The 25,719-nt window shown below is 34.8% G+C and overlaps 1 protein-coding gene across 2 annotated transcripts in view; it reads left to right on the top strand.

Moving 5' to 3' along the window:
- The window catches only part of ASB3 (ankyrin repeat and SOCS box containing 3), a 114,858-nt gene that overhangs the window by 70,613 nt on the left and 18,526 nt on the right, over nt 1–25,719 (top strand). For both annotated transcript variants that reach the window (XM_088841482.1, XM_088841481.1), the window contains exons 4-9: nt 717–829; nt 1,423–1,558; nt 4,132–4,309; nt 6,347–6,544; nt 18,773–19,030; nt 24,523–24,656. In XM_088841482.1, coding sequence (XP_088697608.1) covers nt 717–829; nt 1,423–1,558; nt 4,132–4,309; nt 6,347–6,544; nt 18,773–19,030; nt 24,523–24,656 — 1,017 coding nt within the window. The remainder of the gene's footprint in view (nt 1–716; nt 830–1,422; nt 1,559–4,131; nt 4,310–6,346; nt 6,545–18,772; nt 19,031–24,522; nt 24,657–25,719) is intronic.

Genomic DNA, 25,719 nt, shown 5'->3' on the forward strand with positions numbered 1-25,719 from the left:
AGGCATGCAAACTCTTCCTTCAAATAATCTATTGTAGTAGCAACTTGGGAGTCATTCGTTTCATTTACTGTAGTGAAATAATATGCATCTCTATAACAACACTCCTAAGTTTGTCTGGAGTCCTCTTTTTAGTTCAAATAAGCAGGGTTCTACTAAATTTTCATTGGTTGATAAAAGAACATCATTTTAACATAGCCTGTTGTTTATTAGGCTAAAAGTATCTAAAGTACAGACTTGCAGTACTTGCTTTCAGTTGCTTGTCAGTTACTGTTGTCATTTGTGATGAAATGGTAATAGTAGCCAACGTTTCAATTCTTTTGAGACTTTGTCCAGACTGATGCTCTTTCTTCTTACCTGTTCATCCCATGCCCCTTCCAGTTGCATTTTTAACAAAATAGAAACATATTGTCTCCATTATCAGAGAGAATAAATGTTTGCCTCTTGCTTCCATTTCCTTTATATCTTTTAAGATACAATTGAAAATAATTTTGTGTGTGTCCCAAAAGAGTTTATATATTAATGGATTTGGGTTGAGATAATTGTGATAAATGTTTTATACTTAAACAAGGAGTACACATATGTTTTGATTTGTTGATAGGAATGGTCACAATATTATGAGTTCTGGGCTGAATAAATGATGGAAACATCACCAAAGTGCCCGGTCGTACAAACATGCCTTTTTACTGACGATAATTTTTTTAACTGCTGTATTGCAGCTGTTGAAAATGGACAGATAGATGTGTTAAGGCTGCTGCTTCGATATGGAGCAAATGTTAATGGATCCCATTCTATGTGTGGATGGAACGCCTTGCACCAGGCTACTTTTCAGGTAAACTCTGCATTTATTATTTCATTTCCATGTAAATTGTGTGTTTTACCCTTTTAAAATGACAGTTCTATACAGTCTTTGCTTCCTACTTGCCTGTGATTTATGGTGGTTAGTGCAGTACAGAAAGGCAGTCTAAATGGTAATGATCATTCTGAATAAGCCTGCTGCTCTAGTAGTTCTAGCAGCTTTGGAATGCAGGGATTATGTATGTTTTTCAAATGTTGATAGCAGAGTTAAGAGACCATCAGAATATTTGGGATATATAAATTGATAGTGAGCAATGGCTTATTATATTTATAGCACTTTGTTTAGAAACTATGATAATACCTTAGTGCTTGGGCTTGCAAACTAATTTTGCAGGATTTTATAAGGATTCTAATTCCTAGAGATCATTGTTTTATCTGTTTATGTTTAATGGGCTAGCTTAAGGTACAGAATAATGATTAACACTTTCTTCCCATTGCCCAAAAACTTTTAAAAAGGAGTTTTCCTTTAGTGACGATAAAAAGCATATACACACACAACAATAAAAAAAAGAGATATCGTCTATTTTCTTTGTTTTCTCTTATTTAAAATATGAATCTGTGCCTTAGGAAAATGCTGAGATCATAAAATTGCTTCTTAAAAAAGGAGCAAACAAGGAATGCCAGGATGACTTTGGAATCACACCTTTATTTGTGGCTGCTCAGTATGGCAAGCTAGAAAGCTTGAGCATACTTATATCATCGGGTAAGACTAATCTGTTAGCCTTTGCACTATTAAGATCATGAGTTTAATGCTCTATCTTCCTAGGAAGAGTAATTCTTAACTAAATATAAATCAGGTTCTGAAATTTATTGTCTTACGTTAGTGGTCAATAAGAGTACTTACAAGTTAATTTGTAAGCCTGGTTACTAAGTCTCTGTTAACTAACATAATACAGTGTGCAACTACTAACTTAGCTCAGCAGAACCTTAATGATCTATTGCTAAAGCAGGTTTACTGGCAAGTTGAATGATGGGGCTGTCCTTCATTATAGCGACCTGAACGGTTCCAAGTTTCTTGGGTACATGACTAATATAGTCTTAATTAATCTTTTAGGTAGCCATTTTGTACATTAACCCTCTGACTTGTGTATTTTGGTTAATTGTGTGATATTTAAATGGGTTTATTTCAAAGCCTGTGTATACTGTTATGTTAATAAATAGCAACGTAAACTTGCTTAAAAGTTTTTCAGTGACAACCAATACATATTCAGCATTGTCAGAGAAGATGGTGTTGAGGTGGCATGCTTATTACTCTCTGTGACATTTCTGTGACCAGAAGCATTTGTTATATAAGGGCTTTTCAATTCTTCTGACAACTTTGCTGTGTGCACAGTGCTAACCTGACAAAACACGGATAGTCAAGAGCAGATGGGAGAGACACCAGATTTGCCACCACACCACACAATTTTTTTTTTTTAATACCTAGGCTTTTCACATATCTTCTATAATATCTGAACTTTTAATAAACTACCAAAACAAAGTTTATTTAGAGCACATATTTTCTTATTTCTGCTTTTTTCTTATAAACCTTGAAATACTTAAGTTGACATAGTAAGCAAGAGAAACAAGCATTCATTAAGTGTAAAATTAAGATATGTTACAAATATCAGGTCTATAAATCTTTAGAGTTGAGATAATCCCTAAAATTATTTATTGTTGTTGTATTAGGAATCCCAGACTCGGAGCTGTTTAAGTGACGTGCCAAAGATCTATATAATAGAAACTATTTACTGGTGGAATCGGGACTCGGACTTAGAACTTTGATTTCTCATCTTCCTTCTTCTGTGCTGTACCTACCCATGGACTGTCATGATGTGTTTTATGACTTCCAGTCCCCAAAGTTCCAATTATTAGTGTGTAACTGATATTTAGAATGAAATAGGTTAAACTGCAGCTTAATGACTCCTCATGCTGAGCCTGTCCCCTGGAACACAAAGCACCTGTTTGTTTTTTTTTTCTTTTTCTTCTCTCTGAATAGTTATGAACAGCAAATTGAAAAGGTATATAGGTATATTTATAATGTAAATATACATGTTTCTAACTCTTTAAAATGACTTTCAGTGAATTCTTCCTCATTTCCCCAACTTTTTTACCTGAAATTTTTCAAAGACTGGTTCCTTATTCTTATACGTTAAAATTGTCAATCAAAACAAAACATTGCTTAAAAAAGAAAGTTAAGTAGATTTCTCTTTTGACTTAATCTTTCCTCACCTATAGTGTTCATTTCTTTCTAATGCTGACAGTAAGTGAAGCATCCACCTTGTACAAGTCAAGAAGGTTCAATGTATCTAGACGTGTTGAATACCTGGTTGGAATTTCTGACCATTCTGTGAATTCTGACTTAACCATTTGTATTTTGCATTGTTCTTACCCATTTCAGGGCTTTTGTTTTTTCAAGGTGTATTTATGAAACATCCTTTTAAATAAAAAATAGTCTTCCCCCTTGAGGATGATGATTTTTCCACTGAGGTGTATTCCAGAAATTTAAAAATTTTCATGGTCATGTATTAACACACACATACTTAGCGTACTTAGCACATTATCTGTCAGTGAGAAAAGTTTGAGGAAGTCTGCTATTTTTGAAACCTTCACAGAAATTGAGGTCACTAAACTTTTTCACATCTTTATACATATGCTTCTAAATAATTGATTAGATTTATGCTTAAAAATTCAGCTTAGAAGCCCATTTAAATAGAGCTTTTTCCTTTTATTGTGGGCTCTGTTCATCACATACTGGTCATGAAGAAAAGGGATGTAATAGAGAGTATAGTCAACATTAGTTTAAAGTCATAACCCCTGTGTATATCATATGTGCTGGAATTTTTTTCACCACTCTTTGCCTGAATCAATTAGTGGCATCTATAAAGTCTCATAATTTAGATTTTTTTTTCTTATTCTTTCAATAATGATCAGAAATGTTATCCATATTTGATGATTTGCATTTTTTAAAAAATGATTGCTTATTAGACCCTCAGAGTGTTTGTTAGAGGAAGGGTTGGAATGAAATGAATCCTTCATAGAGTAAAATTCATATTTTAGCTTAAAAATGAATTCTAAAATATTAATCTTTTTTTTCTTGTTAACATAAAAGCAAAAACAATTTAAATGATTGTCAATAAGAAATTGAAAATTAATATGTCAACAACAATATCCATTAAGGAGGAAAATCTGTTGTGCTATGAAAGCCCTTTTAAGGCAGCTGCTTTGAATTGTTTGTTGATTATCTTTTTTTATTTTTGCATTAAAGAGGGTTATATGTTAAATGTTTTATTTTAGGTGCAAACGTCAATTGTCAAGCCTTGGACAAAGCTACTCCCTTGTTCATTGCTGCTCAAGAGGGCCACACAGAATGTGTGGAGCTTTTGCTCTCCAGTGGGGCAGATCCTGATCTTTACTGTAATGAGGACAATTGGCAGCTACCTATACATGCAGCTGCACAGATGGGCCATACAAAGTAAGTGCTAAAAATGAAAAATAATAATGGTCTCATAATTCAGAGGTAGTAAGAAATTAGATCTTCTGGACCAGACCCTTTACCTCCAGGCATAATCCTTGGTATTCACTTCTCTACTGATTTGCCCAATGATTAGGTCCACCCCCACATCCGTCTCCCATGCCATCCCCTGCAGTTCTTAGTCTTGCACTTTCTTAGAGTGAGGCAGAGTGGCCCGGGAGACCTTCTCAGGGTGTTAAGTCTTCCCTCTGACTTTGTTAAGCTACTCTTCCACTCCTTTCCTGTTTTATCCTAGACATCTTGAGGTACTGATCTGATGACTTTATTCAACTTACTTGTTACCTCCCTGACCCTAGAAAGGTTTTGGATTTGTGATCTCTGTTGGAGTTCTTTTTCGTGGGTTCTAGGCAGCCCTCCACGTCTTGAACCCTTTGACTGGACTTCTCTTTGTCTGATTTCAAATTCAACTTGGTACTTTATCCTGCCTCTGTTACTCTTCTTTCCTAGCCAGAAATTCAAATGAAATTTTTGGAGAGAGAGATAAGAAAGAAAGTTGAAGCTCCCTGAAATTGGGAGTCCTAAGAATCTTAGAAATTATTAAACCTGGTTTTTCCTTGAGAATATGGCAGCCTATCTTAATATAGATTGGTACCAAACAGTTTTTTAAAATATATATTTAAAGTTTTTAGAGTCTTAGGTCTTGTCTTTAGTATTTAATATGTATAGTAGAAAAGCAGATGCTGTAATTGGGTTATTATGCCACTAGGTGTCATGGTATTTTCTTGTTTTCTTAAACATATTTGTAATCTTGTTTGTGCCTTGTTGAAAAGTTTGGTCATGGACAGGAAGGCCTGGCATGCTGCAATCCATGGGGTCTCAAAGAGTTGGACACGACTGAGCGACTGAACTGAAGAGTATACTTTTTCCAACTCACTTAAAAATTTTTAACACATTTATTACATGTAAGAGACACTCGACAGGTTCTTTATTTTAGCAAAATGCTTAGGTTTAAAAATTTGATATTTTTCTTTTCTCTTGATATTTTATTAATCATAAATCTACAGTTATACTCTGAGCTTTAAATTGATGTCAGAACCCTCTTGAGAATTTTCCCTTATTTGTTCTTAATTTTGAGAATTCTGTTGGTCACTGATGATTTTCTTCATAGTAAAATAGGTTCTCCTTAAATATTGTTATCTTAGTCCTATTTTACCTAAGGAAAAGTGGCAAGGAGAAAGAATGTTATAAATATACTTTGGCGTAGCTCTGCCTTTCTTTTCCCAGAAAGAGGAGAATTTCTGGCTTACATTATCCTTATAGTATAGTATAAGGATAGTATAGTATAGTCCTTTCTCTTCAGCTGAGTGCTGGAGGTAAGTCTACAGATAATCTGAGAACTTACGTTTTAATGATTTTTGTTTAGAACTTTCTCTAGTTAGCAACCAGTCTTTTAAATAAATCTGCCATAACACATAAAAGAGCTCATCTTTTCTGAGAAGAGAATATTTTAGCAGAAATTCTGATTTCTTCCTGATGTAAATACTGTTCATTTCATGTCTCTCATCATCCTAAAAAATTCTTACTAATTAGAAAAATAAAACTTTGGTTGCTACTTTACAAAGGAAAATAATTTATTGTCTGGATATAAGTTTGTGTTTAGTGTAATGAAGTTTTAAATAATTTATTAGATCCTAAAACATCTCATATAAAATTTGAATTTTGGGGACTCGAGTAGTGGTGGTAATGTAAACAATTAGTAAACAAATCAAAAAGGACAATGTTACCTGTTTACTTTTATAGGAACATTGTTTAATTCTGTTTCAAATATGTTTAAGGGCCTTCTTATTAAGCAACAGTAATAAGCATTTTGGAGTATAGCTTGTAATGTAGTTTGTAATAATTTATTGTATGTAGAAAGTACACTGAAGACAGACAGACTTCTTAAATTCAATCAATGGGTGACTCAAAATATGTCCTGTAGAAACGTCCACAATTATGTACATACAGAAACATACTCCTGAACTTGTGTATTTGCAGAATCTTGGACTTGTTAATACCACTCACTAACCGGGTTTGTGACACTGGGCCAAACAAAGTGAGTCCTTTGTACTCAGCAGTGTTTGGAGGGCATGAGGAGTGCCTGGAAATGTTGCTCCAGTCTGGCTACAGCCCAGATGCCCAGATGTGCCTCGTCTTTGGATTCAGTTCTCCCTTGTGTATGGCTCTCCAAAAGGAGTATGTATATCTACTTTACTTTTATTTTTTTTGGCTGTATGGAGATGTGTTCCAAATGACTTTCTTTTGTGATAAAATAGCGTGGGCTGCTGTCTAAAGGGTCGCACAGAGTCACACACGACTGAAGCGACTTAGCAGCAGCAGCAGCAGCAGCATGTCTTAGAGCTAAATTGGGAACTTAAAAACAAAAAAACAGACTAAAACAAAAGCCACTATGATATACCTTTGATCGTTTCACTAATCAGACTATAACAAAAACAAGGTGATGATGTCAGGTTTTTTTCCTTCTCTCTTTGGAGCTGGATGATATTTTTTGGTGTAGCAATTTTAGGGAACGTATTTAGTATATTAAAGTAATGCAGGAATTCTCTGATGTCTTTGATCTTCAAAACACTCAAAGAATTAAACTTTAAGTTATACAATGATTAAGGCCTGAGGATTTAATGTTTAACATGGTGACTATAACTGACAACACTGAATTATGGAATTGAAATTTGCTGAGAGTAGAACTTAAATGCTTTCAAAAAGATAATTATATGAGGTGATGAATGTTTCCATGATGTATATGTGTATAAAATCACCACATTTTATACTTTAAATATCTTGCAATCTTATTTGTCAATTATACCTCAGTAAAACTGAGATAAAAAGATAAAAAAGATTTTAGAATTTGTCAAGTATTGTATTGACTGTGTTTCAGGTTATTTATCATTTGAAATTTATAAGACTTGTTATGAATCTAAAATAAGACTTTAGTTTTATAGATATTATGGCATTTTTAATGTATTTGGTATATAGCACTTATTTCTGTAGGTCACACTAATTAAATTTAAAAATTTTAATGTTTCTTTGCTAATCTACCATGATCCTATGAGTAGAATAAATGAAGAATTGTTGATAGATTATTGATTAGCTTTGGCTAAACTAGAAAAGATTTGTCTATCAGACTCGTAAGGTTTTAAAATAGAATGAATTAAAAAAAGGCTATATGTAAGAAAAGCCATATTAAGTAAAATCTGTGGTCCAACCAATAATAAAATAAGTTGTGCAGCTAGACGCTGTTATTTTTAATGACGCAAAAGAGGTTTGTGGGCTGATCTCAAATTTCATTGGCTTTCCTGAATTCACCATTATGGATTGATAGCTGTCACTTAAAAATTTATCAAGAGCTTATTTGCTAAGCTTTTCATTCTCTACCATCTCTTAACATTTGCTGTGTAAAATAGTTCATTTTTATTTGTTCTGAACTTAAGCTTCTAGGTACACACTGTATGGGTATCGTAGTTTTGGTTAATCTGAGTATCTAGGATCCACTCTGTGCATAACTTTCATGATTTCATAGTTCACTGTATAGTTTCTTTGGTTTTATCTTTCTAAACAGGAGACCAAGTTACTTTAGTTTGCCTCACTAGGGCTGTACTGTTGACTTAGTTAATTCAGTTGTCATTATATATGTCTCCATTTTTTCTTATTAGATCAGAATTGAACATTTTTTGTATTTGATAAGAACATAATGGTTTTATATAGTTGTATGTCTGTGTGTCCAGCATATCAGTAATCTGTTTTAGCCTTCATCTTAGCTTTAGGAGGAATGATATTTTTGGTTCTTCTGTCATAGCAGCTTAGCTCATAGCTCATCATCTTATAAGTGTAGTTTGAATTAAACATGTTAAACCATAGCAGTGCTCCTGCTCTGCTGCTGCTAGGTCACGTCAGTCGTGTCCGACTCTGTGTGACCCCACAGACGGAAGCCCACCAGAATCCCCCTGGGATTCTGTGCTCATATTAACACCAAAATACCTTAAAATAAATGTTTTTCTGGCCTGAGGAATTGGGTAGAATAGAACCCTCTGGGACAGGATATGAGGGAAATCCTGGAGAAAGAGAGCTGGAGAAAAGGTTTTCTTAATTCTGTGTACAAACCTACATATGTCCAGAGCCCATCCAACCTTTGAATGCACAGGACAGAAATTACTGACAACAGGATTTGAACTATCACCCAAGTCTCAGACCCGAGTGGCACATTTCATGGGGCCAGACTCAAAGCAGCATAGCAAAGGCTTGAGAACTGAATTCACATTGGAATAACTGTCTGTAAAGGTGAAAAAGAAATTGTAGTCTGAACCTAACTAGGTTATATGCCTGCTAAAACAAACAAACACAATCAGTATTATAGTCAAAGAATTATAGCAGGTCCCAGGGCCCAGAGTCTACACACAGCATTGCTATTCATAATATCCAGGATACAATCTAAAATTACTTGACAGAACCAGAAAAATATGACCAATTTTAGAGGGAAAAGACAATTAACAGTGTCAGTCCTGAGATGATGTAGATGTTGGAAATATCAAATAATTGTAAACTACTGTTGTAATGAGGTAAACACACTTGAAATAAACGGAAAGATAGATATTTTCAGTTTAGAAGTAAAAATTAGAACCAAATGGACTCTTTAATAAAAACTGAAAAGTGTAATATCTGAAATGAAAAGTTAGCTGTATGAGCTTCATAGTGGAATGGAATTGACAGAGAAAAGAGTTAGTTACCTTGCAGATAGACCAATATAAATTATCCAAACAAAAGAACAGAGAAAAAGAAGACTGGGGGGACAGAAAAGAACAGCGCCTCAGGGACCTGAGGGACAATATTATCAGTGTTGACATTCATGTCATTAGGATCCATAAGAGAGGAGGAGATTGTGACTGATAATGGGCAAACACATCCCAACATTAGATAAGGACACAAGTTTATAGATTTAAGAAGCTAAGTAAACCAAAGTAGGAGAAGCTCAAAGAAAAGCATGCTTACAAAATAATCAAACTGTTGGAAACTTAAAAGAAGTAACAGTGTGGTTTATGGTGGTCTTTGGTCACAGACATGAGCTATTAGACTTTGTTTTTTACTATTCTTGGCAATGTTGCTATGTGAAGTGGCCCTATGTATTATAACTGAAATCTTTTTTAGTGACTTTATAAGGACTTGTCATGTATTTTCTTCCATGTGGGAACTTATAATTGGACCAAATGTATTTTTAATTAGTAAGGTAGGTTATCAGTAAGAAAACTCGCTGGAAAATGCTATTTGTTAGTCCATAGGGAAAAAAGCCAAAACATCAAGTATCTCTTTGATGAGGGTACATCTCTCAGTCTTTACAGTTTACTTTTTAATGTTTGTCAGGGCCATGGCAGTAGACTTAATTTTGAAACATCTTTGCCATTATTTACCTACCCAGTGGGAAATTTAATTGAAAGGGAAGCATTTCCCAAAAGACTAAGGCTAAGAGATGGTAGCTTTATTATCGCATATGCTCACATTTAATATTTGTATATACATATAGTGCACTGCACAGTGTTTGGCACATCACACAAAAATATCAAGGTTAATTCTCTTCTTCATTTCTGGAGAAGACATAGCTTTTGCCATTCTGTGTTTATCTAAAAATAACATCAATTAAATTTTTAGTCTTTGTAATACATTTACATAAGCTAATGTTGGGTTCTTAGTTTGCATGTAATCGCTGTACATATAATGGGAAAATCATTTGATTATTTTGAGATTCAATGTAAAGCTGATCAAGCAAGAAAACTGTCAATTCTCCTAGTAGGTTTTGTTTTAGTATTTCAAGAGGGTAACATAGACAGTGCCTGGGGAAAGAAATTGAAAAATTTGTTAATTTTTCAATTTCTTTCAATATGCATCTGAAAATTTGAGTTCTCTAGGTTGCATACTTAAAATTATTTAAATTAATTAGAATTACCTTTCTAAAGGACAATTGACTAATTTTGTTTAAAAATAGCTTTTTGTTCTGTTTCTTAAGACAGTGTATGAATTTCCTGTATTACATTTACTGATTATGAATAAGAATTTGAGTTTTGGTCACAAAAATAATACCAGGGAACTTGAAAGACTATTTTCTAAAATTAATTATTCAATATTTGAATTTTCAGAGATTTGGTAACAGATAAAAAGTTTAGTGGTATCAGCTTTTTTCTAACATGATCACAATAGTAAAAAATGTTTATCAGTTTTCACAATCAGTAACCAGACCAAAAAATAAAAAATAATTATAATTGCAAGCCATAATAGAAATATGATTAACCTAACAATATAAAATAATTACATAAATTTGGGGAATTAAGTAGAGTGATGTGGTAAGTGGAAGTGCATACATGCACATGTTTTCGTCCCCCTGCCCTGCCCCCGGCCAGTCTGTGTTTTTGGTTGGTGCATTTAATCCATTTACATTTAAAATAATTATCAATACATATGATCCTATTGGGAGAAGACAATGGCAACCCACTCCAGTATTCTTGCCTGGAAAATCCCGTGGACGGAGGAGCTTGGTAGGCTGCAGTCCATGGGGTCTCTAAGAGTCGGACACAACTGAGCGACTTCACTTTTACTTTTCACTTTCATGCATTGGAGAAGGAAATGGCAACGCACTCCAGTACTCTTGCCTGGAGAATCCCAGGGACGGGGAAGCCTGGTGAGCTGCCATCTGTGGGGTCACACAGAGTTGGACACAACTGAAGTGGCTTAGTATCAGCAGCAGCATGATCCTATTATGGTTTTCTTATTTGTTTCAAGTTTATTTTGTGTAGATCTTTTCCTCTTTTTGTGTTCCCTGCCTAGAAAAGTTCCTTTATCATTCGTTGTAAAGCTGGTTTGGTGGTACTGAATTCTCTTAACTTTTGCTTGTCTGTAAAGCTTTTTATTTCTCCATCAAATCTGAACTAGAGCCTTGCTGGATGGAATATTCTTGGTTGCAGGTTCTTCCCTCATCACTTTAAAATATATTGTGCCATTCCCTACTGGCTTGTAGAGTTTCTCTTGAGAGATCAGCTGATAACCTATGGGAGTTCCCTTATATGTTATTTGTCATTTGTCCCTTGTTGCTTTTAATATTTTTGTCTTTAATTTTCACCAGTTTGATTTCTATGTGTCTTGGCGTGTTCCTCCTTGGGTTTATTCTGCCTGGGACTCTCTGTGCTTCTTGGATGTGGTTGACTCTTTCCTTTCCCAAATTAGGCAAGTTTTCAGCTATTATCTCTTCAAATATTTTCTCTGATCCTCTCTCTCTCTTCTCCTTCTGCGACCCTATAATGCAAATGTTGGTGCATTTAATGTTGTCTTAGAGGTCTCTTAGGTTGTCCTCATTTTTTTTTTTCATCCTTTTTTAATATTCTGTTTTGTGGCAGTGATTTCCACCATTCTGTCTTCCCGGTCACTTATCTGTTCTTCTGGCTCAGTTATTCTGCTGTTTATTCCTTCCAGTGTATTGTTCATCTCTGTTTGTTCTTTAGTTCTTCTAGGTCTTTGGTAAAAATTTCTTGCATCTTCTCCATTCTGTTTCCAAGATCCTAGATCATCTTCACTGTCATTATTCTGAATTCTTTTTCTGGAAGGTTGCTTATCTCTACTTCATTTAGTTGACTTTCTGAGGTCTTATCCTTTCATCTGGGATATGATCCTCTGCCTTTTCATTTTGCTTAACTTTCTGTGATATGGTTTTCATTCTGGTGACTGTGGGATTTTCTTGCTTCTTCTGCCTGCCTTCTGGTGGTGAGGTGTCTTGTTGTGGTTTCTCCTTTGTCTTTGGACATGGGGTATCTTTTTTTGGTGAGTTTCAGTGGCCTGTCAGTAGTTGTTCAACAGCTAGTTGCAGTTTCAGTGCTCTGCTATCTTGACTCGATCTCCAGTTTTGTTTTCTTTTATTTTGGCTGTGCTGAGTCTTCGTTGCTGAGTGGGCTTTTCTCTAGTTACAGGGAGCGAGGCTGCTCTTCTTTGTGGTGCGTGATCTTCTCCTTTTGGTATCTTTTCTTGTTGTGGAGCATGGGCTCTAGGGCACAGGGCTTCAGTAGTTGTGGCAGTGGGTTCAGTAGTTGCAGCTCCTGAGCTCTAGAGCTCAATAGTTGTGGTGCATGGGTTTAGTTGCATGGGTCTGTGGGATCTTCCTGGACCAGGGATTGAACCTACATCTGCATTGGCAGGCAGATTTCTTTACCACTGATCCATCAGGGAAGCCTGTGATACGAGTTTTGAAATTTTATTTTTATAGTAACAGTGTGTTATTATCGTAATGTTGGTTTGGTATAAGATCATTGTATAAAAGATTTAATCAATGCTTACCTGACTAGGTATTAATGAGTCAAAAACCTTTCTTTTTTTTAAGTTAGCTTATTTTAATTGGAGGATAATTACTTTACAATATTGTGGTGGTTTTTGCCATACATCGACATGAATCAGCCATGAGTGCCACATGTATCGCCCCATCTTGAACCTCTCTCCCACCTCCCCCCCCCCACCCCATCCCTCTGGATTGTCCCAGAGCACCAGTTTGGGATACCCTGCTTCACGTATTGAACTTGCACTAGTCATCTATGTTATATATGGTAATATACATGTTTCAGTGCTATTCTCTCAAATCATCCCACCCTTGCCTTCTTCCACACAGTCCAAAAGTCTGTTCTTTACATCTGTGTCTCTTTTGCTGCCTTGCATATAGGATCATTGTTAACGTCTTTCTAAATTCCATATATATGTGTTAATATACTGTATTGGCGTTTCTCTTTCTGACTCATTTCACTCTGTATAATAGGCTCCAGTTTCACCCACTTCATTAGAACTGACTCAAATGTGTTCTTTTTCATAGCTGAGTAAAACTCCATTGTGTTTATGTACCTTACCTGTTTTTCTGCCAATGGACATCTAGGTTGATTCCATGTCTTAGCTATTGTAAACAATGCTGCAGTGAACATTGGGGTACCTTTGTCTCTTTCAATTCTGCTTTTCTCGGTGTGTATGTCCAGCAGTGGGTTGCTGGGTCGTATGGCAGTTCTATTTCCAGTTTTTTAAGGAATCGCCACACTATTCTCCATAGTGTCTGTATCAGTTTGCATTCCCACCAACAGTGTAAGACGGTTCCCTTTTCTCCACACCCTCTCCACCATTTATTGTTTGTTAACTTTTTGATGGCAGCCATTCTGACCAGTGTGAGATGGTACCTCATTGTGGTTTTGATTTGCATTTCTCTGATAATGAGTGATGTTGAGCATCTTTTCTTGTGTTTATTAGCTACCTGTATGTCTTCTTTGGAGAAATGTTAGTTTAGTTCTTTGGCCTACTTTTTGATTGGGTTGTTTATTTTTCTGATATTGAGTTGTATGAACTGCTTGTATATTTTGGAGGTTAATTCTTTGTCAGTTGTTTCCTTTGCTATTATTTTCTCCCAGTCTGAAGGCTGCCTTTTCACCTTGGTAATAGTTTCCAAAAACTTTTGTTTTCTTATTTGTGTGTTTTCTGGCATTTCTCTGAGATCTAGAAATTTAACATTTCGGATGCTCTTTGCACTGTTGGCCTGTTACATTATGGTAAAGTTATCCGCTTTTACAAACAGTATAATTAATATCAAAAAGTGATGAAGATAATAAATATAAATAATGGCTCTAGGTTTTAAGTTTTCCCTTCTTTTTTGTTTTATTCAGCCAGTTTAACTTTTTAGCTCAGGATTAGCATTCTGAAACATTTTTACTGAGTATCCCTTGGAGAGAATGGGCTTCTATTTGAAGCAGTGACCTTTAGCTCTTCTCATACTCCAAAGCATGATGGAAAGTTGTCTTGTCTCCTCCACCACTGTACAAAAGAATTCTTTGTCCTTTGGGGCTAACAAGTTAACAGCTTCAGTGACATGAAGCCAGTCTTTCAGGGGCATAGCTGAGTAATTCAACTCAAATGAGAAAATACAAGAAAAAGACTTATTTAACTGGAATGGGTGAAAGAGATGGGAAGTTGAGAAATTACAGGAAATTTAAACAAATTTTAATGCTTTTTATATATGACTGTAGAAAGGACTTCAGGCTTAACTGACCTGATTATGTCTGTCTTTCTAATCAGTACTGATCATTGTTATCCTGTTAATTTTATAAAAATAATTGTGTCCATTCTTATCATTGTATCACACATGGATACATCTAACACAAAGTAATGTCTTTATTTTATTTTCAGCTGATGGCTAAAAGCCATTCAGTAAAACTTACTATATGGCCTTTTAATTGAAAAATTCAGCTAAAATGTCGGTTGGAGGTTTTGTTGGGTTATTAAGATATTTGTCCATTTCCATTTGTTTAAAAGAAACCTTATTAACATGTTGAATTTCCTTTTACTGTGCTTCTTTATCTGAGCCTGTTTCTGTGCAGTTTTGAACTTCAAAGGGCAGAAGCCCCAAATAAGGTTTAGACATTGCATTTTTGGTTTTTAAACTTCTCTTTCTCTGTGCCTTATGGTTTTCACTGTTGTATAATATAAAGTCTCCTAATGTGTCATAAGTAGTTCTTGATATTTGTGTTAAATAAGGACTACTCTAGGACTTGAAGAGTTTTTCTGATTCACCATCAGGGCTTGAAAGAGAATTTGTATTAAGTGTTAAGAGAAACACATACATATTCCCATGTAATTTATATTTTAACCAAAGTTTTATCTAAGCCCTTATCTTGCTCATTGGCCTGTAATAATCAAGGTTGTTGTAAAGCACTAAAGTTACTTGAGTTGCTGGAGCTCGTTATGTATATTTGAGATGTATAATGTTACAAGCTCAGGGTATGCTGAAAAAGTTTTATGATCCTCCAGTTTTATTTTGTGTTTATTATGGACCATGTAAATGGTAGTTCTGTTGAAAAAGCATTTATAATGTAGCAGTAGGTAGTTTATAAAAGCCCTTTAGGAGTGTGCTCTTATTCCTTCTAATACAAGGCAGTGTGATAACTGGAAGGAGTTAGAACTGTGTTTTGTAGAATACTCTTTCTATACATTGTTAATAGATAACACACAGGGTAAAAAGGGTTCTTTAGTTAATTAAGTTTGGAAAACATAGGGTTAAGCAGTGGTAATTAGCTTTGTTTCCTGAAGGGCTTCTAAGAACTTTTCTTATGGTGGTGTGTTTTATGAATTCCTAAGGAGGGATGAGTCTACCAAAGTTTGAAAAATTTGGAAACATAGGATGAACTTTACAATAAATACACTATTGTTCCTGTGTTTACAGACATTTGGGGCATTTTATATCCTCTTTATTATGTTTTTTTCTGATTAATGATTGGATCCATTGCTTTAATTCTAAAGGTACTTCCTCTGAAGTGTATCCAGAGTCTGAAGAAAAATACTTGAGCATATATTTTAAAAATGTAGCTAGCATACTGTTTAAAATTAAGTTCATTCTGTATTTCTCTTTTAAATGGACTAGTGTATACTATAAAGGGCCTCTTGAGTATTTTAATTATGGAGGCTTTTTTAACATAGAAAATTTGCAGGGACTAGTGTTCCATGGAACATACTTCAAGAAACATAGGTCTGGCCTTAAAATAATTCTTGATTTGACTATTTCCTGAGATGTTTTGTTTTTATAATGTAGGAGAGACATTGCTGATACTTGCTATATCATATTCACTGTTGGATTTTGATTTGTTATTATTATCCCAGTAGTTTTGTGATTAAGCTTCAATTTTTGCATCTAGAGTGGAGATGGTAATGAAAGTTACTTTTTAGGGTTATTGTGAATATTAAGGCAAATCTTCCATGTAACACATTTAACATAGTTGCCTGGTATAGAATAGATAAAGGTTGTTATTATGGGGAGTTATATGTGCACATGTTCCTCTAACATTTAGAGATGGATGGTTGGTTTATCTATGGCCTTGTCCTTAAATTTTTCTTAGCATGAGTCACATGACTAGACACTATATTTGAAATTTGAATAGGAAAGCCTCTTGGTTTTATAGTTTTTTTTCCTAAACAGAAAATAGATTCTCTATAATCTGTGGCACTTAATATAACAGGGTGCATTTAGGGCTCTCATGTACCTTTGTATTCTGTAGCAAAAATACGTCATCCTCTCTGAGAGGTAAAGCATCTGTGGTTAGGCCAGTGATGCTTTCACATTGCTTGAGGGAAGAGTTTAGCCAGTTTCTGAAGCATCCATCTAAACATATATGCCTTGAAAATTAAGTGTTTTTGAGAATTGTGTATCACATTTGTAATAAGGCAGTGTCTCGAGCTTTTCCCACTTTCCTATATGTTTGTTGGAATGTGTCCAACAGTCCATTTCATGTGTTGCTCATCTGTTCTGTAGTGGAATCAGCAAGTAATCACTGCAGGCAGAATAATAAGAGCCTAGTTAAATGAGGTCAGAGTGGTTGAAAGAAATTGCTTATAACTGTTTAAAACCATCAGTCAGAGGTATATCCTCTAAGCGTGGATACAAATACATATGCATGGTTGAGTCCCTGCACTGTTACCTGAAACTGTCACAGCATTGTTTGTTAATCGGCTAAACCCCAATACAAAATAAAATTAAAAAAAAGAAAAGTATATCCTTTAGCATTTCTTGTAGTGCAGGACTGTTGGCAATAAATTCTTTTAGCTTTCCTGTATCTGAAAATAGCCATAAGAAAAAAAAAGTATATACAGGGCTCTTTTCAAGAACAGTGATAAGGATGATGGTGTTTCCAGGAACAGATATCAATATATACTAGACAGACAACAAAGTTAATTAATTTTTATAAAGAAAATTTTAATTATAGCTTTTTCTTTTCTAATTACTATGTATATCATTGATAATAAAGAGAATTAGTATTCAATCTTTTAACTGAAGAAAAGAAGCACAAATCAGAGAGCAAATAAAACAGATTTACAAAAATTTACATAAGTGATATTTATGTATGTGGTGTTTAACTGCTTTGAAACCTTGGCCTCAAGTTCTCAGAAGTAGTTGGTCTCACATGACAATGGTTTAAATGTTTTATATTTGTTTTTTATTTTCCTTTTATGATTCTTAATTATTTAGGTTCTTTAATACTATGAATAATGAAATATTTCTTTTTATTTCTTGTTATTTAAAATAGCATTAATGCCAGTTTCAGAAGGAAAATTATTTTATTCTTGCATATTTTCTTTTGCAGTTGTCTGCTTAGTGAATGTACATGTTTACTGAACTTTGTTAAAGTTAAGGTTATATCCTAAACAGTTTTTTAAATGTGATCACATAACCATCATAATTTTAGTTTTTAGTGACTGTGTCATATTTTGCACGTATCTCCTCCTCTGTTAAACAGTTAATTTATTTAAAAATATCTATTATAGACAATACTGTGGTTAATATATTTGTGCAGATAGGATATAATTTCCTTTTGTCTCATAGATAAATTCCCAGGATTTATGTTTATTATATTTAAATTTGTGGTATTTTACTTTGCATATCATTTTATTTTACAGATACTTATATAATGCTAGTTCTATGTGCCAGGATGGTTAAGTAACTTGCTCAGAGTCACACAGCTAGTCAGTGGCTGAGCAGTCCTCCTCCAGTCTGTGCTCTTTATAACTTTGCTATGATACCTCTTTTGACACATTTTGCCAATTAGCTCTCTCATAAAAGAGTTAAACTTACTTTTCGTCATTTTAAGCACAGCTTAGCAGGATGATCATTTTTAAAACAGGTAACCAATTCAGCAGGTATAAAATAATAACAATTTCAGTAATTCAGTAAAACACTTTCATTCAGTAATTACACTTTCATTCAGTAAAGCACTTCAGTAAAAGATTAATTTTAAAAAATGTAAAGCTGTAAGTTATGTTTTCATAAAAAAGGCTTTGTATTTGATTGCTTTCTACCACTAGAAATTTAAAAGAAAGGGGGAAATTGATCCTGTCTTTTTTGACTGATCACATTGTTTATTAACTTTGTTTTGCAAGTATTTTGTAGTATAGATAATTAATTGTGCATAAAAAAATCACAGTTTGAAAAGAGTTTTACTTGTCAGTGATAATTTTATTTAAGGTAAGTATTTTAAATTCTAAGGGCATGACTTGTTCATAGTTGAAAATTAAAAACCATGCAACGTGGTGTAAATTAAATGTCTTCTAGTCTCAATCCACTGGACTTGTAAAACCATCCACTGTCACATCTTCCATTCTTTTTTCAAATTATTTTTAATTGAAGGATAATCACAATATTGTATTTGTTTCTGCTGTACATCTAATTACAATGTTGTGTTGATTTCTGCTATACATCAACATGGATTAGCTGTAGGTCTACATATGTCCCCTCCCTCTTGAGCATCTGCTATTCTTATTTTCCAGTCATAACTATTACTATTTGAAAGAATTTTTTTTAATGTGAAAATCTTCTCTTCCCTTCCTCTTCCCCCCCTTCTCCTACCTTCCTTTTTGCTGATGGAGCTGTGACTTCTTTGGAATTGTAAATATTCTTTTGAAATATGGAGCTCAGCTAAATGAACTTCATTTGGCATACTGCCTGAAGTATGAGAGGTTTTCAGTATTTCGCTACTTTTTGAAGAAATGTTGCCCATCAGCACCATGGGACCATATATCTGAATTTATAAATCACGCAGTTAAAGCACGGACAAAGTATAAAGAATGGTTGCCATCTCTGCTGCTTGCTGGATTTGACCCACTGAATCTACTGTGCAGTTCCTGGTAAGAAATCCTACCTCTGTAGACCTTACTCTTTGCATTTCCCCCAATTTCTTGACATGCCTGTGTTGGGAGGAGGTTGTGATTGTGTGTTTTGATTGTGATGGCTGTGTTGGGATGAAGGAATTGGGGACCTGCTAATAGATTGAATGTAAGGATTGTTGTTGTTTATTGCTAAGTCGTATCTGACTCTTTTGTGACCCCCATGAACTGTAGCCCACCAAGCCCCCCTGTCCTTGGGATTTTTCAGGCAAGAATACTGGAATGGGTTGCCATTTCCGTCACCAGGGGATCTTCCCAACTCAGGGACTGAACCTGCGTCTCCTGCTTGGCAGGCAGATTCTTTACCACTGAGCCACTGGGAAGCCCTGAATGTAAGGATAGAATCCTAGGAAAAGGTTAGAGGCGGCTAGAAGGGAACAGAAAGGAACGGGTGCCGGTGAATCCTCTTGAGAGGGCTATTTCTTCTACTTGGGCCATCCCTCATGCTGCTTTTAAAATGCCTGCAACAGAATGGTTGTAGCAGCTTTGGCGATTTCTAGCCTCTTTTAGTCAACTAGATTGAATACTCCTATCCTGTAGCGTCTTGCCTGTTTGTCTCTCTCAATAAATACTGATATCTGAAGCAGCTGAGGATACACCTGTTTACCTCAAGTGGTTTCTCAGAAGCGTATTACCTATGAGTGATTATATGAAAGTTGAGTCAGAATTTTTCTAGGGCAAAAGGATAAAAATTGTTCTACAAGCCTTTGCAGGAGTTACATGTCTAGATGGACTGAGAAATTACTGATAATTGTAGCAGTAAGAGAACTCTTTTGGCCTGATAATTTGAGTCAAGTGAGAAAATAGAATAAACGTCTCTAGGAATATAGAGAACATGGGGTGTTTTATAAAATTTCAATGATATATTTGGAAGATTTCATTTTTGTGCTTCAGAACTACCATTTACTAAAATAATGTTTAGGCAAGTACTAAAATTTTGGATTTCAGCAGAAGAGTGCTTTGATATTTTGTTATTTAAATTTTGCTTTTCAAAGAGGTCCTCTTTGGGATTCATGCAGGAAACACTGGTGTTTCCTACTTGTAAATTTAATTTGCATTTCTGTGACTCCATCTTCCACCTGGTGGCCTCTCCATCTATATTGTAAAGAAAAGATCTTTATTTGGCAGGATCCCAGTATCTCACCTTTTTATTATGTCTACCATAATATAGAATTCAACAATTTTCTCTAAGCAGAGATTTAAAATTTTAAGTTTAGGACTGTCACGTCTTTCTGATACTGAATGTTTCAGTTTGGTGGCTTGTGAGGAAAATCTGCTATCTGATAGGTGGTTTGAGGAATATAGAAGTAAAGCAAAATTTAGATGCATGCTCTAATCTCCACTTTACTTTTTGTTTATAATTTACAATGATTTGAGTCCCTGATTGTATTTACTTCTTTCTCCAGCAGTTGATTGATTAATACATAGTTATCTGTCAAGTACTCATTGTTGTAATTTTCTGTATACCATTTCAATAAATTTTCACAAAAATTCATAGTATTTTTCAATAACTGAGATATAAAATTATTGACAATTGAGAAATCTAATTTTTAAAAGTTATTTGTATATGTTTACTTGTCCTAACAAACTGCCTTTACATGTGCACATGTGCGTGCACACATACACTCACTGCTGAGATATATACTCACTACTGAATGCTGTATCCAGCTATTTCAGAACTATGTAAGTCCCTTTAACTGTTTACTTAGTGGATTTTATTGTTGTGTCTGGGCTTCTGACAACTAGTAGCAGTTGCCCCTCACCATTCCCTCCCCAAAATGCTTCTGTAAATCCAGCTCATAGAGATACTGTGGGCCGTCCTGGCAGGGTGTTCCCTTTCCTCTGTCACTCCATTTTGTTCTTGCTCCCAAGGCACCCACATTTTTCTCAACCATACTTCTTGTGTTTTACTACGGAAGCTACTTACTCAGCTCCATCTTACTTCCTGTTACTTTCAGCCTTCATGCTCCATTCTGGTTTTTAGTTTATTTCTTTAACCAACACTTAAAATATTGCCTGATATACAGTAGCTGCTATGATTGATTCTTTACTACTAACTCATTTAATTTAAAATATAGTAGATACGATTATCATTAATTTATGGAGAAGGGGATTGAGGCACAGAGTGTTCGACATACTTGCCAAAGTTCACGCAGCTATTTACTACTAGAGCTTAAGATTTGGACCCACGCTGTCCAGTAGTATGGCTCAAGTCTGTCTTTGTAGCCCCTATGCTATCCTGCCTTAGTCCTGTGTATCCCTGGGGTTATGGTAATTTTTTCACTTAATTTCAGGTACCTTGTTAGTCTCTCAGTTGTGTCTGACTGTTTGCAACCCCATGGACGTAGCTCACCAGGCTCCTCTGTCCATGAAATTCTCCAGGCAAGAATACTGGAGTGGATATCCATTCCCTTCTCCAGGGGATCTTCCCAACCCAGGGATCGCTCCCGGGTCGCTTGCATTGCTGGCAGAGTCTTTACCATCTTAGTGACAAGGGTACTTTAATCCGTTGCCTTAACTGGAGGAATCTGAGCCAACTTTTCTCTTTCCTATTCCTAAGTTAGGAATAACCTATATAAGGAAAAAATTAAATGTATCTTCTTCTTTTCCTCCTCAGACAACTACATATTCTGTTGGAAGAAAAGGGAATTATTTAGCTTTATCCTCCTAAAAGGCTCCTAAAATTGTCTTCTATCCCTAATTCTTTTTATGGGGTTCCCTGCCCCTCATGTGAAAACTTGCCTATTTGAGAATTTTTTGTGGTAATAAGCCACTGGGTTTGTGCTTTGTTTATTGGATGTGTTTGGATAGAAAGAAGTTAATAAACAGTAAACTACATATTTATTTTTAGTAAATTGTAAAACTTCCAGCTATTTGAATTGAGAACAAAAATTGCATGTATTTTACTCTGAAGGAATAACTTTAGTTCCTTTATATTTATTAGAAAAAACATGATGAAAAATTTCACTTTAGCAGTAAAAATACATAACATGGTCAAATTTTTGTTTGCTAATCTTTTATTGAATGGATAAAGCCAGTGTTTATGCTGAATGTGATGAATGTTTTGCTTCCTTTGATCAGTTTACATTCAAAGAACTGTTATAAAAAATTATCCCATAAAAATTCCAATATGCTGTTAAAGTGGATTTTGTTTGTATTTTATTTATATCACATGTAAGTCTGTTGCTTAATCTTTGTCATGTGAATTACAAATGTCTTTCCTAGATACTGCTTGTCTTAAATAGTCTTTAAAAATGTATTTGACTAAATAATTGCCTGTCACAATATGAGCTGCAGAGTTGAAATATTTTAATGCAAGACTAGGTTTCCCTCACACCCTCAGTGCAGTAGACAAATAATAGAAAGAGAATGTCATCTGTGCATTTAGTTGATTAACTGTCAGTCGTTTATGATTGTACAACTGCTTTGTACAATGTAATGGTCAGTGTAGTACAGTAACAATACATTTTTAGTGGCACTGTCAGCGTTGGTAAAATACTCAACATTATGTTAACTGAAGCTGTGTAAACAGATTTATTGTGTGTGTGTTTAGATAACTGCATAAAAACGACTTTGTGTTTGATCACAGTGAGACTTAAAGCACATTAAGGTAGGAAAATGAAACCGTTAAAAAAGAAATAAGGAACCAGAACTGAGGAACCTTTGGTCTGGGTTCCTAGAAAGTGAAGGAGATTGTTTGCCTTTGAATATATTTTATCATATCATTTATTCTCAGTATTTTCTGATAAATTGTGACTTCACTGAGAACTTCTTGGTAAGTAAAATGTTTCCCAGAGTGTTTGTGCTGTAGTTTGTTTTTCCTTATATGAGTTTGCATGTTAGAGAATTAAAAATTTGGGAAATAATTTTCATACTCTGATCAGTCATTTCAAGGATACTTTGGACCCTGAATTACATGAAATAAGTTGTCTTTGAGATGACAGGTTTAGAGTATTACTCAGTTTCTTTCTTTTTCTTTTTTTTCCCTTTCTTTTGTCCTTGCTCAGTAATGTCTCAAAAAAAGCGACCTTGAAAAGAATTTCTGGTTTTGAAGTAGTCACCAGAGACCCTAATGATTTTATTTTTCTTCAAACAGTGTGATGTCAGGGGAGTATCTAATTGAGTACAAGATGAGTAATCTTGTTAGAATTTAGAGTTGTCTTTACGCTTTGACTAAATTTCATGTGTACAATGTTATAAGGCCCACTGAGAATATAGTACTGAAAGTTCCAAGCGGGTTCTAGTAATATGAAATATTTATATAGTATTTTATAGTTTTAAAAGTCTGTTCACTATATTGCCTCAGCTATTTTTATGAACAGTCTCCTGAAATACACAGGGTAAGTGTTATTCTCATTTTAGAGACCAATATCTAGGGCTTAAAGAATTTAGGCAACATGTTTGTAAGTAGTAGAAGTGTTGTTAGAAATCAGAACTTTTCTTAGGTCATTGCCCTTTCTCTTAAGATTCAAGTACTTACAAAATTTGGGAAGTCTCTTTTGGGTGGGTTGGTAGGAAATCTGACATTATTTTGAAAAAAGAGAAGTAGAACTGTTTGTCTTCACTTCTTTCAGTCCAAGACAAAACTTACTCTGGTACATCCTCTAGAGTCATATCTATAATGGGGAAGGTTCTTGATGAGAACTGTTGTAGTAAATCTCTGAAGGCTGGTCAGAAATAGACCATGTCTCCCATACACCAGGGAGACAGCTTTGGCTTCCCTGATAGCTCAGTTGGTAAAGAATCTGCCTGCAATGCAGGAGACCCTGGTTCGATTCCTGGGTCAGGAAGATCTACTGGAGAGGGGATAGGTTACCCACTGCAGTATTCTTGGGCTTTCCTTGTGGCTCAGCTGGTAAAGAATCCGCCTGCAATGCAGGAGACCTGGGTTTGATCCCTGGGTTGGGAAGATCCCCTAGAGAAGGGAAAGGCTACCCACTCCAGTATTCTGGCCTGGAGAATTCCAAGGACTATACAGTCCTTGGGGTCACAAAGAGTCGGGCATGACTGAGTGATTTTCATGTTTGGGTGTTTAGGCTCTATCCTTTCACTGTTACATTAAGTGTCTGTAAGGATGACCAATCTAGATTTTGCAAGATGGTCCAGTTGGGAGGAAATAATGGCATGTCCACTAATGTCAGTGACATTGAATCTGTCTTTTCTCACTGCTGCTGAAAAATGGCAAGGCCTCTACCTCTGCTCGAGTAGAAATTCCTCTTGTCATCCATTGGACAACTACATGCACAGTCGCTTGAGTTTCGTGTAGGAACCTGATTTGATGATTTTTCATATCCACTGAACTTGCCTTTTGTTTCATGAATATTTTCTTTGCTGCAGTTGTCTGTCTGCCTCCACATCAGGATGTTTTAAGAATTGGTATACAGTATTTGTTTTCACAGTGAACCCTTGGTGAATTTTGTGTCTAAATGTGTATTAATATCTTGCCGATGTAGGATTGACTCAGTCAGTGATGACATTCTTATCTTCACTTTGGAGTTTACTAATTGGAGGAGACTTCCTCCAGCTGTTGAAAAGATGCTCTCTGCTCGTGCCTCAAACTCCTCTTGGGCTCTGCAGCAACATATTGGTAAGAAAGTACAATTTTTAAATACATGTCACTACTTTTTTTTCTCTGTCTTCACTAGCTGTGTTGTAATTTTAAGTGATAAGAGTCACTGGAGAACATAATTAAATTGTGCATCATTTGCATTTTCTTTATGTGGGAAGAGGATGGGACTATGAGGGAGATCATAGTAATTTCTTTCAACATAAATCATATCTAATTTTATAAGTTTAGCCTAAGGAGCATGTAAAGAATAATTTAGTGATATTTTAATGATACCCTTTTGTTTTTAGTAAGAGTTATGGAAGCAAAAGTGAATCCTAAAAATTTTGTTGTTCAGTATTTAGTTTGTGGTCAGAAAAATGCTATACGTATTTTTCCTCTTCAGAGTGTGTGTTGATGTGTGTGTTCTCTTTAATATTTTCTCTGAAAGGAAATATCACCATTCTTTATTGTTAACTTTTCTTACTGGATGTATGTCAATGTGTTGGTAAGATATAGCTATGCAGGTGAGCTGGGTAGAAATTTTGTGAATTGATTGATATTTTAAATGACTATTTTAAAACAAATTATCAACTTTCTCTCACTTTAAAAAGAAAAGCTTTTAAGTTAGTTAAAAAAGAAAGAGGATGCAATAGAAGATTATACACAAGGAAACCAAGTTAAACTAAATATAACATAGGCAAAGTATTTCTATTTACTTATGTAGATTTATTTTAATCTATTTTGTTCACCAGATTATGTCTTAAGTTAGGAAAATTATTTCTTCATTACTATTTTTGCATGAAATGTCACTCTTCATAAAACATGTTGAATAGGTTTTTAACAAGTGAACTTAGCATACGTAGAAATATCTTCTAATTTCTTGGAAAAAAAGTAAATTTTCTCAGTCAAAAACAGACATTCAGGAAAATATATTCTTGAACTGAGGTATATTCAAACTCTTAGGTTTCTTTTTGAAGGAAAAGTGTAATCTGTTTGGAGTCTCTAAACCTTCCAGTACAGAATTTCTTTAATGATAATGTTAGAAAGCTCATCTGCATGAGAGAATTGCATCTGCTTTTGCTAATTATGTATGCAGTGGTAG

This window comes from Moschus berezovskii, chromosome 11 (genome assembly GCF_049115385.1).
Source record: "Moschus berezovskii isolate FMDL1 chromosome 11, NW_MosBer_1.0, whole genome shotgun sequence".
Taxonomy (NCBI): Eukaryota; Metazoa; Chordata; class Mammalia; order Artiodactyla; family Moschidae; genus Moschus; species Moschus berezovskii.